This window comes from Euprymna scolopes, chromosome 16, assembly GCF_053919585.1.
Source record: "Euprymna scolopes isolate OS-2025 chromosome 16, ASM5391958v1, whole genome shotgun sequence".
NCBI lineage: Eukaryota > Metazoa > Mollusca > Cephalopoda > Sepiida > Sepiolidae > Euprymna > Euprymna scolopes.
Genome location: NC_136497.1, coordinates 49,161,563 through 49,179,178, shown reverse-complemented (window position 1 = coordinate 49,179,178; position 17,616 = coordinate 49,161,563). Strand labels below are relative to the sequence as shown.

Genomic DNA, 17,616 nt, shown 5'->3' with positions numbered 1-17,616 from the left:
CAAAAAAAAAACAAACTTTCATTCCTTTTCACTTGGTCTCCCCCCCCCCAAATGTACAGAAAACAGAGCAAAATCAAATATAGTAAAAATATTATTTGCCTATCTCTTTTCTCGATTTTGATAAGTTGTTTCTTTTTATCTTCTCGACTTTGGGTAGTTGTCTCTCTCTCTCTCTCTCTCTCTTCTCGACTTTGGTGAATTATTTCTCTCTCTCTCTCTCTCTCTCTCTCTCTCTCTCTCTCTCTTCCACTATCGTGAGTTCAAAAAGTACTCCTTAATGAAATATAATACTTATTCTAAGATATTATTCTTTGTTTATACTGTTGGGCAGAGAGTTATTTGCATTTAATCAATTTTTTGAATTGAAGCAATGTGTTAGTTTTTGTCAAAAACATAATTTTTTGCAAACAATAAATATAAATTATTTGGGAATTTTTTAATGGAAAGAAAAATTTACTCTGAGATCAAGCCCATTTTAAAGTATGTGTTCATATTTGAGAAAGTCGTAGCATTTGAGTGGCATCAAGACGGACTTATTAATCTAATTGAGGTGATGTCTTCTCTTCTTTGCATCTTCTTACAAAAAATATGTTGTTTCTCTCTGCTCTGTACCAGTTACATGTCTTAATTTCTCTTTAGAGAAAGTAGATAAAGTTTAGTGTTGCGTAATTGGTCCATTGACAAATAGAATGACTTGGTGTATGAATACACTTTTTTAGCACGTTTTTGAAAACACATTCATGCAAGCGTTTTACCCATTTTAAAACTGTTGGAGTCAGACTGCACAGGGAATCGGACATTGGAAGATTGGGCTCGTCCAGTTGAAAAGCCTAAAATGAAGTCTGCCAGGATGAGTGGCGCTTCACTTTTTGTCAAGATATCTATTGTCTGTTTCTTTTTTTTTTTTCATCTCTTTCCTGTATTGCTGTAATAAAAATATTTTTTGTGAAACAGAAATGCTGTTCTCTACTCTTTTTGTTGTTGTTTTTCTGTGAACGGGGAAGGGTGTGTGTTTTTAATTGTTTCGAACATGGAGTTAGAAAAACCGTCGACCACAACTGTATCTATAATGGTTTGAGTTACCCAATTGATTACAATGAACCATTATAACTCTATCGCTATTTCCATGGAAAGTTTTCGACTGAGCTTCAATCCTTATATTTTTTTCCATGTAAAATTTTCATAGTGAGAACTCATCTTTTTACCACAATTACAAATAAGTTTCCTTTTGGGACTTATCCAGTTCATAACCCAATCTCTGGCAATTTTTGTTCCAATATCTTCTGACAGATTACGTGAGCAGCCGAAAGATGCCAAAATAAAAACTGACAGACAACTAATTCAAAATGTGGCCTTCCCTCATTTCCCCATGTTAAGAAGGGCTTTCTAAATAGAAATCCCTTCTTAACATAGGGTAACAGTGTATTTCACCATAATGTTGTTTACTTAATTTAGTTTTAATGGAAGTAATAAAAGGAGGTAGGAGTCGTTTGTGAAAAATCAAATATCTTGGATTTTTGCGAATTTTTGACAATGAGTATTAGACATCAATTAATAAATATTCTGAAAATTTTGGTTTCTTTTGAATATTAAAAAAAAAGGTTTTTAGGGACTATCTTCAATTTGAAGATACAAATATTTCAGATTTGCATTAAATTTGATTCATAGTTATTAAACACCAATAAAATAAGATTCCGTGAATATAATTTTCTTTTTAAGATTCCTTAATGCATCAGATTTTCATCAAATTTTGGAATAAGGATTCTAGACATGAAGTTTAGTTATATTATATCTTGATTTTAATCTTGGTGAAAGGAGCTAAAATGGTGGAAAAATGTTTTGTTCAAGGAATTAATTTTACTCGTCCTCGGAGAGGTATTTTTTTAGTTGTCATAAAACTCAAAATGATAAAGAAACAAACAAAAAATTAGAAGTTTTTAATGAAAAATTTCAGCTGACTGCTTTCTAGTGATGCTAATTATTGAATTGCTTTCAGACATGTTTTATTCCGTGGTCACAAACTAAATTTCCTTTACGTTTAAAAAAAAAAAAATTGGATAGTGTGAATTCCTTTTTTTTTTTTTTGTATTAAATATTTTGTAATTATTTTCATTTTTATTTTCTTTAATTTTTTTTTCAAAATTGAAGTCTGAAAATTAATTATAACATTTTAGAGTTTTCCTTTTCTCTTGAATAGAAAGACTTTGTTCTGAGGATATTTTTTTCATTTTTCACTCGTTCGAAATCCTATTGCAAGATGGATACAACAAGATGAGGTTGAGGAAACAGATAGTTTAGAATAAAATAAATAGGTGAAGAATCTTAGGAGCAAAGTGTAGTATCTATTCTGATTGAACACTTTGCATTTATCCTCGGCTAGTGAATGAGAAATCTTTCTAGACTGAGGAAATTTTTATTTTTATTTCAATCCAGCCCCTCCTTTTTGGACTTTTTTTGCACAGTAACTACAAACCTTGCCTAACTCTGTCCTCTTGGGGAGGCAAATAAATAGAAACATAAATAAAGACTCTCTTGAACTTTATGTCTAGGAACAAAGTGTAGTACCTGTTTTGGTACTACATTTCATCTTTTTTATTCTTGATCAGTGAAAGAGAAATCCTTTTCGACTGAGGCAACTTTACTTTTTATTCTTAAAATAAAGTACCCGGTTTTGGAATACTGGGCTTTTCCCACATTAAAACCGACCTTGCATCTAATTCTGCTTGTGTGGGGAGGCAAATGAATAGGAAATCTACTTGAAACCATCTAATAAAAAATAACTGTTGAAAGATTTTGAAGCGGATTTTGGGGAATATGTGAAATGCAATATTGGTGTTGAGATGTTTTTGCACGACGTCAATCAACAGACATAGGCCAATTGAAATCTTGTAATCAGGTAGCATTTTCATAGACAAAGTTTAACGAACAGACTCTTTCTACAAACGCGTACGCATTAGTGTGGTTTTATCAGTGAGAGATCAAGAGAAATCACTAGATTGTCTTTTTACATACGTGCGCGGTCGTTGATTTTTTTTAAAATTCTTTTTTAATGTTGCTTTTCCATGTGTGAGTTGTGGTCTCTTTGTGGTTGTGATCTTTTGTTTGACTCGAGACGAATCTACTCCTGCATGGAACATATAGGAGACTTGCAAAGGTTTTATTTAGAGGAAAGTTGCTTACGGGAGAAGAGACCAATCTAATTCTCTTTACTTCTAAACGTATTTTTCTACTTAGGGATTGAAAGACACAGACGATATTATCGGAGTACATTTTCGTTTCTCTTGCTTCCTGAATCTGATTGTTTAGAAACTCTGTTCTACGTCACATGTTTGGAACATAATCTTTGTCATATCATTCAGCACCTGCATTTCTAGCGTATCTTGTTTAGAGAGTTAACTTTTAAACTCTCAATTACGCTAGCTTCAGGTGGTCTATTTCCGTTTGCAACTGACATGTACTTAGGTAACCATCACCTAAGTTCATACTAGTTAACATAATCTATACTTACTGGTGTAGGGTCTCAATATATACCAAGCAGATAACCGTGCTATGTGGTTAAAACGATTCATCAAAATATTTAAAAAAAAATCACTAGATAAAAGAATGTACCGAAGTTGAAACAAGGAAACAATGGCGTGGGTTTGACGCATACAAATTGTTTTAAAAACATGGATGGAGAAACAACGAGATAAGAAACCAGACTGATACGAGTTTGCGCAGAATACCAGGAGGTGGGTGTATATGAAGGCAGACATATATCTCTGCTGTGGCTGATTGTCGGTTGAAAGTATTGAATGAATTATCAGTTGAAAAGGAAATAAAACAGAAATTTCTAAGTTCAGAAAGCCAGCACAATGTAACTTTTTTTTTATGTATAAAACAAATTATTTGTTTAAAATCAAGTAAGTTTCGTCGATTTTCCGCCATCATCAGAATTAGAATCGGTTTGTGTTCTTTTCCTTTTCTTGTGGCATGATGTCACCTGAAAAGTAAAGTTCATCTGGTGATTTTAAATGTTCTCAATCGTGAGGAACACGTGGCTTGCGCGTGAAATGAATTTACATTTGAATTGAAATTCCTAAGTTTAGAAAGTCCACACAACGCTGTTTTTTTTTTCTTTTTAATATAAAATACACATTTGTTTAATCAAATTTAAACACCGCTTATATCGCCGAAACATTTATTTTTTTTTAAATACTGCGTTGTATTGGCTTTACATTTCGTTTCAAATGTTAACCATGCTTACATCGAGAAGGAAAAAAATGTCACAAAAAGAAAACTAGCTTGTGTTGTACACATGATAAAGTTAATGTTGATTTTTCGAACAGTATTGTTTGTGATTATTATTTATTTTTATTTTATTTCTGGTTCGACAATTATCGGAAAACTAAACTATTTATGTGCATTTCTGAATCCAGGTTATGACTCTTTGTTTTAATTTTATAATTTAAGACAATTATAATTCCTTTACCATTTACTTTATCATCATATATCTATGTTTATATATCTATGTTTATATACATGTCTATATATCTGTGTCTATATATCTATGTCTATATATACATGTCTATATATCTATGTTTATATATCTGTCTATATATCTATGTTTATATATCTATGTTTATAGCTATGTCGATATATCTTTACAAAGTCACAATTCACCCAAGCATAGAGTATTGTTGCCACTTCTAGGATGGTGCATTTACCACTAATCTCCCACTCTTAGACAAGTTTCAAAAAAGTGTTTCAAATCTAATAGGTTCCACACTGTTGGCCAAGCTCCAACCTTTGTCCCATCGCCACAATAGTGCATCCCTGTGCCTGTTTTCTGAGTACCTCAATGGAATCTGCTCTGGTTAACACATAACACAAGCTTCCTCGATGCACATACTTCTAATGAACCTGACAAGCAGCAAAATCCCATCCCTTCACTGCTGTGATCCCTACATGCTGGAAAGCCTTCTATATCAATAGCTTCGTTCCTCAGATTGCTAGACTTGGGAATTCCCCCCCCCCACCCCGTATCCTGCTTTCCTGACTATACTAAGCTGCAAAAGTTTAAATGTAATGTGAACAGACATCTCGCTGCCCCCCCCCCCAAATCACCGATAGACACAATCCCAAATAGTATTCCTTTATGTCCAAGTGCTAATATGCCTTATTCGGGATGAAAAAATCATGCTGCATGGTTTATGATAATGACATAGATTTGGAGGCTTTATTAAGTGCAAGAGAGCAGATAACAAAATAGTTCAAAGAATCAAAAGAATAGAGGTTATAAGAAGGAAGTTCTCACTTAAGCTCCCATTCAGTGATCTTTGAATGGTAGAAATTTGCATAACTTTTTAGAATTTATATAATTTCTTTGTCTATTGCTGTTGCCTGCCCCTGTTTTTATGTTACAGTCTGCAATTGCATTACACCTGCATTTCTGCCATCTTTAATAGGAAAGAGGCGCCACAGATCGGTGTTGCAATTGACAGTTACAATGTTTATTAAAATTCTGGCCAGGGACATTTTTTTTTCCTGTGAACCAATGTCTAAAACTACCATTTTATCTGTACCCAATTCCCAATTACTCCCCCCCCCATCGCAGTCTATGGTGGGGTTATGGCATAATAACCACATCGATACACCGACTCTTGTTGAATCACTCAAGTTAAGCAATGTTGAGCCTGGTCAGTACAAGATTAGTGACCATTTGTCAATACGAGGGGCTGTAGACCATCTTCATTAACCAGGATCTAAATGTGGTTGGGTACTGTGTGTATATTTGATATTCTCTATAAATTTTCTCTTTTCTTGGAAGCTACAGAGAAAGAAGTTAAGAATTGACCAAGACATTTTTTGTTATAATCTGCATTATTTGGTATCAAAAATTGTTAGATTACAGTATTACTTTTGGTAAGTAATAGATACTAACTCTCTTTGAACTATTGTCTTTATCAACATCATTTACTTTATATTATTGTGAAATGCTTGAGGGAGCAAGAAATTAGGAATTGACCAAGATCATTTGCTTTACCTGGCACTGTCCAGGATCAAATATTACAGTATTATTTTTGATAAGGGATTAGTAAGTTTTTTGGACTATTGTCTTCATAAAAGCTATCTCATTATGTAGAACTGGTGCATGAAATTAGGAATTGACCGGGATCATTTGTTGAAATTTAGGGAATATTTTTAATTTGTGTCTAATGATTATGGATCAAATTAATGTAAATCTGAAATATTTGAATTTGCTGATAGGGAAATGTTTCCTTATAATAACCCCGAAAACTCTTTCTAGTGCCCTAAACAAATTGAAATTTGAAGAATATTTATTACTCAGGTATATTGGAGGTATCTGAATATTTACTAAGGGATTCCAACACATCTTTGCATAAATTAAACTAAATATAACCCCTCTCTTCTTTATGCCTATCAACTGTGTTCTAAAATTCGTAATGATCGGTTAATTAGTTTAGGAATAAATCCTAGATATAAATATATATATAAACAGATACACATACCTAACTTTATATAGAGATACTTATATAGATAAAAATTAATAGTATTGTAAGCTTAACATTACTCTTGTTCAATTGATATTAAGCCTTTTTTTTTTTTTTTTTTTTTTTCTTCAGTACATTAATGGTGGAGCGCTCGATCAAATCCTTGCCAAAGACATTGAACTGCCTTGGAAAACCAGAATTAGTATGGCTCTTGACGTTGCCATGGGGATGCGTTATTTTCATTCTCGAGGAGTTTTCCACAGAGATTTGACATCAAAGGTAAGAATTTCACTTGTTCACTCTTTAATGTGTCCCGGTTCTCTGGTCAAGAGGACAGCATCTGGAACTGCTTATAATTTGGACGACTGTCTGTAGGCAATTTTCAATAGGTTGAGTTCAAGTTGCATCATTGCCTGCTGTTAAATTTTAAAATTGATATAATAATAATAACAATAATATACTGCTACAGAGACAAAACATGAAGCGCTACATGGAACCAAGAACATTGAAGCTGCATACCTATAAGTTTTCTAACCCCACCCCGTTACTACATCACTGCTTCCTCCCAAAAAGGAGTGAGACTGAATAGTCAAAAAGTCAAGGAGGAAGGAAAGACCGAGGAGTGAGCACTGACCAGACCTCCACTGTATAAGTACAAAGAGAACTTGGACCTTGGAGAGGCTTATTGCCACTCAAATTCCAGTAAAGATCAATGGCCGCTGCCAATGAGAAATCAATGGCAAGCAGCTCTTGCGATAATGCAAATTTATTTGCAAATGTTATCGAAAGAGGGGGAGAGTATTGGAAAATCTGGGGAGACTTGTTGTCACTTAGCTTCCAGGGAACACCACAGGCTGTATTCAAGGAGATCTTTGATGACCTGTGTGAAAGTTTCTTGTGAGCCAATAATAATTAATAATAAACTAGCTGTGCTGACTCAGTGTTGCCAGGGAGTATTTATAATTTAATTTTTGCCTTGACCATTGAAATTTTATTAAACATTATTGATGTCAAATCTTTCTGACGTCTTACAAAATAGTGAAAATCAAATTGCATAATTACCTTTTCGAATCTGTTAGTTTTTCACTCTTAACTTTGTAAATAATGAGCAGAATTACTCAGCGTTTCCTAAGGCAACTAAACACAAAATAGAATACGTTAAACATATTTCTATTCAACAATTATATAATGGCTTCAATTTAAATGCCAAGTATCATGTTACAGTTGTATTCTAAACAGAACCATTCATTTCGAACGCACCCGTCTTATTAAAGAACATACTGTTGATTTTATACGTCGGACTCTTCTAAAACTTCTCAAATGCACTTGTGCTGTAAGGTTGTATAAGAGTGTAAACTTTGGTCAAAATCGAACTGTTTATTCTTTAACCGGATTTTTTTTTTCAATTTTCGATACTCATCAGAGGTATTCTGATACAAAACCTATCAAAGAACATTCTCAGACACATAAAGTATATTTGTGTAAAAAAAAAAAAAAAAAAAATTGGCCCAACCGTTTCGGAGTCGATAGGGAACACACACACACACACACACACACACACACACACACACACACACACACGAACACACACACACACACACACACAAAGTGCTTTTTATATATAGGTAAAGATAGGATTTAAAATACTCTCCTCTCCCAACGAAACCTGACCGTTAACTCTAGGCACCACTGTTCAAGAATATATCAACTTTGTGGATGTTTGTTTTGTTGTGTTCTACTTTTCGGTGGTCACACGCACACACACGAACTTTCGTTTCGATAAGAACCAGATTTTAAGTGTGAAATTATTAAAGTTTACAGAGGTAAATAAATAAATTTACGTAATGTTGAAATCTGAAATGAATATTTTAAATGTTAGACTATATTTCTCCCTTTTATCTCTCTTGTCTCTATCTCTTTCTCTCTCGTTTCTTGTATCTCCCTCTCTCGTTTCTTGTCTCTCCCTCTTCCTTTTCTTGTTTCTTGTCTCTCTCTTTCTCTCGTTTCTTATCTCTCTTGTTTCTTTCCTCTCTCTCTCTTTTGTTTCTTGTTTTTCTCTCTTTTGTTTCTTCTCTCTCTCTCATTTCATGTCTTTATCTCTTGTTTTTTATCTATCTTGTTTCTCTCTCTTTGTTTCTAGTCTCTCTTTCTCTTTGTTTCTTGTCTTCCTCTCTCGTTTCTTGTCTTTCTCTCTATTGTATTTGTCTCTCTCTCGTTTCTTTTCTTTCTCTCAATTGTATTTGTCTCTCTCTCTCGTTTCTTACATTTCTCTCTTTCTCCTCTCTCTCTCTCTTGTCTCCTTTTCTTGACTCTTGTCTCGTCTCTCTTTCTTGTCTCTTTCTTCTCTCTTGTCTCTCTCTTTTGTCTCATTTCTCTCTATCTTATCTCGTTTCTCTCTTCATTCGTGTCTTTCATCTTTTCCTTTCTCTTCTCGTCTCTCTCTCTCATCTGTCTTTTTCGTCTCTCTCATCTGTCTTTTTCGTCTCTCTTATCTGTTTCTTTCGTCTCTCTCTGTTTCTTTCGTCTCTCTCTGTTTCTTTCGTCTCTCTCTCTGTTTCTTTCGTCTCTCTCTCTGTTTCTTTCGTCTCTCTCTCTGTTTCTTTCGTCTCTCTCTCTGTTTCTTTCGTCTCTCTGTTTCTTTCGTCTCTCTGTTTCTTTCGTCTCTCTGTTTCTTTCGTCTCTCTGTTTCTTTCGTCTCTCTGTTTCTTTCGTCTCTCTGTTTCTTTCGTCTCTCTGTGTCTTTCGTCTCTCTGTGTCTTTCGTCTCTCTCGTCTCTCTCTGTCTCTCTCTGTGTCTTTCGTCTCTCTCGTCTCTCTCTGTCTCTCTCTGTGTCTTTCGTCTCTCTCGTCTCTCTCTGTCTCTCTCTGTCTCTTTCGTCTCTCTGTCTCTCTCTGTCTCTTTCGTCTCTCTGTCTCTCTCTGTCCCTTTCGTCTCTCTGTCTCTCTCTGTCTCTTTCGTCTCTCTGTCTCTTTCGTCTCTCTGTCTCTTTCGTCTCTCTGTCTCTTTCGTCTCTCTGTCTCTTTCGTCTCTCTGTCTCTTTCGTCTCTCTCTCTCTGTCTCTTTCGTCTCTCTCTCTCTCTGTCTCTTTCGTCTCTCTCTCTGTCTCTTTAGTCTCTCTCTCTCTCTGTCTCTTTAGTCTCTCTCTCTCTGTCTCTTTAGTCTCTCTCTCTCTCTCTCTGTCTCTTTAGTCTCTCTCTGTCTCTTTAGTCTCTCTTTCTGTCTCTTTAGTCTCTCTTTCTGTCTCTTTAGTCTCTCTCTCTGTCTCTTTAGTCTCTCTCTCTCTCTGTCTCTTTAGTCTCTCTCTCTCTCTCTCTCTGTCTCTTTAGTCTCTCTCTCTCTCTTTTTCGTCTCTCTTCCTCTTGCATCTCTCTTCCTCTTGCATCTCTCTTCCTCTTGCATCTCTCTTCCTCTTGCATCTCTTTTTTCTCCCCCTTTCGTCTCTTTTCTCTTTTTTCTTTCGCTTTTTCTTTCGCTCTTTCTTTCTCTTTCTTTCTCTCTCTGTATTTCTCTCCCTCTTTCTTTATCTTCTCTCTTTCTTATCTTCTCTTTCATCTCTTTCATTCTTTTCTTTTGTCTCTCTCTCTCTCTCTCTTGTCTTTCTCTATTGTTTTTCTCTCTTCTTTTTTCTACTCTTTTTCTCAAATAGAATTCATATACTAAACAAACATAAGATCTCAACACCAAAAAATTTTCTGGAAAATTCCCTCTTTCTCTTCTCTTTTTGCTTTTCTACCTTTCTTAGCTTTCTTTGGTTTTTACTTTTTCTTTATTCATTTTCTTAATGGTCTTTTATTCTAGTTTTCTCTTTTCCTATTTCTATCTTGCTACTCATTTTTCTTTCTCATTTTTCCACTTTGCCATAACCTTTTTCATACAAGTCTTTACATTCTTACTATCAGCTCTCTCTCAATCCTCCTTTCTTTCTCTCAGTCCTCTTTTCTTTCTCTATCAAGCTTCCTCTTTTTCTGTCTGTCTGTCTCTCTCTCTCTGTATCACAATAACCCCCCCCCCTCTCTCTCTCTCTCTCTCTCTATATATATATATATATATATATATATATATATATGTCCATGGCCCTCTCGATCTTGATAGCCCCCTTTTTCTCTCTCTCAATATTATTTTCTTTCATTATCTCAATACCCCTCTCTCTCTCTCTCTCTCTCTCTCTCTTTCAATACCCATCCCTCTCTATCTTTCTCTATCTCCTTCTCTTAATATCCTCTATCTTTATTTCAATTTTTCTGCCTCTGTCTCCTTCCCTCTCATGTTCTCTCTCTCTCTCTCTCTCTCTGTCAATTTCTTTGTTTTTGTATCTTTCTCTCAATTTTTCTGTATCTCTCAATCTCTCTGTCTCTCTCTCTTTCTCTTACAATCATTCTCTGTATATCAATCTGTCTCCATATCTCTGTCTGTGAACCCCTCTCTCTCTATCATCTTCCCACTTTTCTATTTTTGCAACTGATCTTCCTCGTTTCTATTTCATCTCTTCCATATTCCTTTCTCATGTTAAGTTCCAATTTATTTTCTCATACTGCTCTCCTTTTCCTTCCTTTCATCTCTTTCTCTTTCATCTTACCGTCTCGCATTATCATTTTTGTTTCCCCCTTTTTTCTCTTTTTTTATTTATCATACTCGTACTGACTGAATTCTCTCTCTTCTTCTCTCATCCCCATTTCCCTGCCCCCTCCCTAATTTTTTTTTTTTTTTTTTTTTTTTTTGCTATCTATTTTTTCCACACTCTCTTTCAAACTCTTTTCAATATTTATTAATCTCTCTTTTGAGTTGCGTCCGCTTTGAACTTTTTTTATTTTATTATTTTGGAATACCCTCCTCTCTTCCTTCTCACATTTTTTTTTCACAACAAACATCTTTTTATGTTGAACCATTGCTAATGTTATTGACTGTAACTGCACATAAATTTCACACTACAAAAGAATGAGAGAATGAAATAATAATAAAAAAGAACGAGTGCGCAGAAGAATGAATGAACACTGCCACTTGCAATCGACATTGAAGTTAATGGCGGCCATTTTGTATCTGTTGCTGCTACTTTTGTAGCTTAACAGCGAGCGATAAGGGGAGGAGATCTAATAGCAAGTTGCCTTTAAATCGAAGACGCCAGGAAGAGAAAGGAAGAATGTTGAAAAGTGAGATCTTGTATCCGTGATATTCTCGAAGAGTTTCTTCTTACATTTTGTTTTGTTTCTTTTTTCACCTACCCCCTTCCCTTTCCATGGGGTATTGATGATGCCGTTGTCACTTGATCCTTGATTCTTCTTTTTTGATGAGTCCTCACTTTTCTCTGAGGGGCCCATTCCGTTGTTCTGCCGGGTTTGTTTGGAAAAAAAAAGAAGATAGAATAAACGCGTGTTATTTTAGAGCAGTTCAAAAATATTTATAAGAAGCATTGTCCATCGGTCGGTCTGTCTCAGGTCAGTCTGAAACACCGTTTTCTTTGGCCTTTCATTCATTTTGAGGTATCATTTTCACTGGTCTGTCATCCTTCAGTTTTCTGTCAACCTTCAATTTTAAACATTTTCTTTGATCTATCAACCTTTAGTCTGAAACATTGCTTTCTTTGGTCTGTCAACATTCAGCCTGGAACATTTCCTTTGGTCTGTCAACATCTAACCTGAAACATTTTCTTTGGTCTGTCAACATTTAGCCTTGAACATTTCCTTTGGTCTGTCAACATTCAGTCTGAAACATTTCCTTTGGTCTGTCAACATTCAGTCTGAAATATTATTCTTTTTTTGGTCGTTTTTTGAAACATTTTCTTTGATCTGTAAACTTTCAGTTTTAAATATTACTTTCTGTGGTCTGTCAACCTTCAGTTTGAAATACCATTTTAGTCAGTCTGTCCGATCATTGCGAACTAGCATTTCCATAGATTTATCAGAAATAGCATTTTAATTCCTAAACAGATTAAACAGCTGCATCTAAGGAACATAATTTCTTTTCGATTTTGTGTCTCCGTTATTATTGCTTTCATCGTTCCACTCTTTTCCAAGGTCATGCGCGTTTTGTGGCAATCAAACTGCTTTAAGCAGAAACAAAAAAAGAATATAAAAATTTTGCTCGAATTTTACACATGCCCAGTTTTCAATATTTGTTTTATGTTTATCAACTTTTTGACTTCAGTTGCCCTCAGGTCTTAATCAAAAGTTTTGCTGTTTTCCCACATATTCAAATATTCAATGTCGTTGATTATATGTTTGTTCTGTATATTGATACTTCCTATGTACTTATGAAAATGTTCATTTCATGCGATTTCATCAATTTAAAAATAATCGTCAAAATAAATCTCATATTTGGTAGCATTCATATTCGGGCGACCATTCTCATCTTTATTGTTAGTTTTATAACGTTTCAGTTGATATAAGCTCCAACTTTCTTTAGGTGTATCATGCCAAACTTGGGTATCTTTCTGTTGGACTTGGGAATCTACACACAATTTCGAACGGAACCCTTTATTTAATTCACTGTCTTGTTCCGTCAGCCACGACTGGGTAGAAGTTCTAAGTGGTTTGCAATTGTAATTCTAAGTGACGCCTGCACTGAGAATTGAACCTTCAGAAGAGTGTAACTTACAACTAAATTTTAATAAGTACTTTAACCGCTATACCACGTGTTCTTGCGGAGTTTGGTAGAAAGATTGCCGAGTTTAACAAGATACACATGAAAAAGATTGCAGATTACATTAACCAAAACATTGTGAAAATAATACTCAAGATGAGATGAGTAGTCTGAATAATACAAATAATCAATCGGTTCTCATCTAAAAAATTCAGAAACACAAAATAAACCTGTTCATCAGATTTTTGTAGGAAACATTAGGCTAAAGAATATACAACTAATAAAAAAAAGTCATATTTGAATGCATGTAAAGACAACATTACCAACTCTGTTCAAACTGAACATAAAAAAATGGTTAAAAATGTGAAAAAATGAACGTAATACCCAATAAGTGTCACTGTGATACTTCCTGACACTTATTGGGTAGATTTCTATCAATATTTTGTTTATTTTTTCGAATTTTGAACCATTTTTGATGCTCCAAAGACAGTGTTTTCGTCAGCCATCTGGATTGCTTGTGTACTTTAGCAGCTTGACACTAATTCTTTTTCGAATCAAATATAAGCTTTAGATTGTGTTAAAACACACAAAACATACCCAGGTAGGTAAAAGAATAACTTATCTTGCCTTTGGTAACATTCATTTGTTATATATTTGAATTTTTTACCCTTTTTTTTTTTCGTTTGTTGGCTTCTCTGCTAAATCCTCGAAAATAGTTATCTATCTTCTTTCGATGTTTTCATTAAACGTTATCTACTTCCCGTTGTTTTTTGGGACCCGTGATCAGAGTTAATTACCTAAATTTAATGACGTCAGTAGGTCACATGACTTTAGTTTCTTGGCCTTTTTAATATATTATGAAGGCCACGATTAGACACAATGTCAGGTGTAGTTTTGAACAACCAGCACATTAGGATTAGTACGCTCTGACCTACAAAAAATACCTTGGTATTTCCCACTAAGGGCGCCTCAGACGATTAGCAATAAACTAACTTTTCAAAGAGAAGGTACAGCCTAGAAGAATTGACCTCCAGCAACTAAGCAGAATTAAATCTCCGGACAGAGCAACGCTGAAAGATGCCACAATGAATCACTATCTGGTGGACTGATAATCGAGGACTTATCTTCGACTAATATGAATACAGCGTATTGGAACGATATGCTAAGTATGAATATCAGTAAAACGGATAATATTTTTCTGATAATTTCTTAACGTTTTATGTAAATTTTCTTAGTTTTTGTTTTAATTAAGTAATAATTATCAATATTAAAACTGTTTCTTACTGTTGTATGTCACTTTACCGGTAGGTGCACAAAATCCTTTACGCACGTACGTGTGAACTCGTGTTTTTCGTTTGTTTTAAAGCTCGACCCTTCGGACGACAAATATCGAAAAATTGGCTAAAAACATTAATTCCTTCACCCTCAACTGGGCACTTTTCTACAGAGAGGGTCGCTTTTTTCACCGATATTTTCGAAAGCCATCTCCTCTTTTCGATTGTCTAGACTTAATTTAAACCTACGTCACTTCCGGTTTGGCGAAGGGCGCAACAGCAAAGACGCCATTTTTTTTTCACATTCATTTCCTCATTTGTGGTTCGTGTTCGAGCCTGCCTTCATACTACTACGTTTTTATTTTTTTGTTTGTTTTTTTCACACACTTCCAAATACCCAGGAAACGCCGGGCATCCAGGCTAGTGCATAAAAAGAAAACAGCTTGACTTCGTATGCATGAGAGAAAGAGGGAGAGAGATCAACAGTAATTCTGTCTTGGTACACACATTCACATTTCATTTGCTGTTTCTAGTTTGGCCATAGCATGCAAACACATCTTTCACGTTGAGATTTCGCCAGCTAAGAGAATTAGAGAGACCCCGCGATTTCCACCTGAAGTGACTCTGACTCATAAGACTTTTCCATCGAAATTACGGCTTCAATTACGACAACATAACTATCACTTTATTAAAAAAATAAAATTAAAAAAGTAAGTATAAATTGATATTATGTAGATTAACAAAAGTAAAAACAAAAATAGAATGGATGCATAAATTTTTATATTATTTTAAAAGTCCGATTTCTTACATCTTTCTAGATAGACACTTTATCAGTGTTATAGTTTTGTTTTAATATTATGTCTATTATTATAGTAAAAAAAAAAATGCTATTTGTTTATAGATTTTTCCTTTAAATTGTTATTGCGCTAGCTAATGTTATGCTTATTATAGTAAAAAAAAAACAACCCACTTTACTAGTGCTACGGCCTCCTTTTTTTATTGTACCTATTATTATAGTAAAAAGTTATTAATATTATGACTTTCTTTAATCTTCTGCCTATTATTATAATAAAAAGAATGTTATAGTGTTATACCTTTGTTTAATATTATGCTTATTATAATAAAAAGAAAAAAAAAAACGTTATTAGTGCTCTGGTATTGTTTAATCTCCTGCCTCTTATCATAATAACAAAACGTTATGAGTTGTATGCCTTGTTTGTTTATAGAGTTATTTCAATTTCTGTTTGCTTCAAAGGAAACCTTTAGTCTATTGTCGTTCGTTATCGGCTTTGCAGTCCACAGTTGCCATGATTTCAAATTCTCGATGGGATATCCAAGAATGGAACAGTGGCAGGGACATTGTGCAGGGAGGAAGGTATATAAGGAAGGAGGCGACCAAGACACGTGAATGGTGCATCACGTGTGGTCAGTTTAGTTAAAATACTCTACGTGTGTATTCGGCACGCTGTAGAGTTTCATAAATTGGATTGGTCGATATGAAATGTAATTTCCATGGAGATGCTTCGACACCGTTATCTCAATCTTTGGTTTAATAGTTTCTTTTTCTCTTTTATAATTTTCTTCCCTTTTATTTTCCTTCTACCAGCCCCCACCCCCAATTTATATTTATTTCTATTTTACTTTATCTCTTATATTCTCTCGTTTATCATTTCTCTTTCTCCTCTTCCGTTTCTCTTTCTCACCCCATCTCTTACACAGCCTGCGTCTCTTCCGCCGCCTCCTTTCCCTTCCCCCTTCACTCCCCCTTCTATCTCATTCTCTACTCGCTCTTTTCCTCATCCTCTTTTCCTCATCCTCTTTTCCTTATCCTCTCTCTTTTCCTCATCCTCTCTTTCCCCTTTCCCTCCTTCTCTCTCTTTTCCGTTTCCCTCCTCTCTTTTCCGTTTCCCTCCTCTCTTTTCCGTTTCCCTCCTTCTCTCTCTTTTCCGTTTCCCTCCTTCTCTCTCTTTTCCGTTTCCCTCCTTCTCTCTCTTTTCCGTTTCCCTCCTTCTCTCTCTTTTCCGTTTCCCTCCTTCTCTCTCTTTTCCGTTTCCCTCCTTCTCTCTCTCTTTTCCCTCCTTCTCTCTCTCTTTTCCCTCCTTCTCTCTCTCTTTTCCCTCCTTCTCTCTCTCTCTTTTCCCTCCTTCTCTCTCTCTTTTCCCTCCTTCTCTCTCTCTTTTCCGTTTCCCTCCTTCTCTCTCTTTTCCGTTTCCCTCCTTCTCTCTCTTTTCCCCCCTTCTCTCTCTCCCTCCTCCTCCTCCTCCTCATCCTCCTCCTCTCTCTTTCCCTCCTCCTCCTCGTCTCTCTTTCCCTCCTCCTCCTCCTCCCTCTTTCCCTCCTCCTCGTCCTCTCTCTTTCCCTCCTCCTCGTCCTCTCTCTTTCCCTCCTCCTCGTCCTCTCTCTTTCCCTCCTCCTCCTCCTCTCTTTCCCTGCTCCTCCTCCTCTCTTTCCCTGCTCCTCCTCCTCTCTTTCCCTGCTCCTCCTCCTCTCTTTCGCTCCTCCTCCTCTCTTTCGCTCCTCCTCCTCCTCCTCTCTCTTTCGCTCCTCCTCCTCCTCCTCCTCCTCTCTCTTTCGCTCATCCTCCTCCTCCTCTCTCTTTCCCTCCTCCTCCTCCTCCTCTCTCTTTCCCTCCTCCTCCTCCTCCTCTCTCTTTCCCTCCTCCTCCTCCTCCTCTCTCTTTCCCTCCTCCTCCTCCTCTCTCTTTCCCTCCTCCTCCTCCTCTCTCTTTCCCTCCTCCTCCTCTCTCTTTCCCCCTCCTCCTCCTCTCTCTTTCCCTCCTCCTCCTCCTCTCTCTTTCCCTCCTCCTCCTCCTCTCTCTTTCCCTCCTCCTCCTCTCTTTCCCTCCTCCTCCTCCTCCTCTCTCTTTCCCTCCTCCTCCTCTCTTTCCCTCTTTCTCCTCCTCTCTCTTTCCCCTCCTCCTCTCTTTCCCTCTTTCCCCTCCTCCTCTCTTTCCCTCTTTCCCCTCCTCCTCTCTTTCCCTCTTTCCCCTCCTCCTCTCTTTCCCTCTTCCTCCTCCTCTCTCTTTCCCTCCTCCTCATTCTCTCTCTTTCCCTCCTCCTCCATCTCTCTCTTTCCCTCCTCCTCCATCTCTCTCTTTCACTCTCTCTTTCACTCTCTCTTTCTTTCACTCTCTCTTTCTTTCACTCTCTCCCTCCTGTCCCTCCTACTCCTTACATGTCTCTCTGTCCCTCCTACTCCTTACATGTCTCTCTGTCCCTCCTACTCCTTGCATGTCTCTCTGTCCCTCGTACTCCTAGCATCTTTCTCTTTCC

The 17,616-nt window shown here is 36.2% G+C and overlaps 1 protein-coding gene across 1 annotated transcript in view; it reads left to right on the top strand.

The window, feature by feature from the left end:
- Positions 1 to 17,616, top strand: part of LOC145295935 (dual specificity testis-specific protein kinase 2-like) — a 386,563-nt gene that overhangs the window by 302,320 nt on the left and 66,627 nt on the right. The window contains exon 4 of the mRNA XM_080141816.1: positions 6,627 to 6,773. Within this exon, the coding sequence (XP_079997942.1) occupies positions 6,627 to 6,773 (147 nt within the window). The remainder of the gene's footprint in view (positions 1 to 6,626; positions 6,774 to 17,616) is intronic.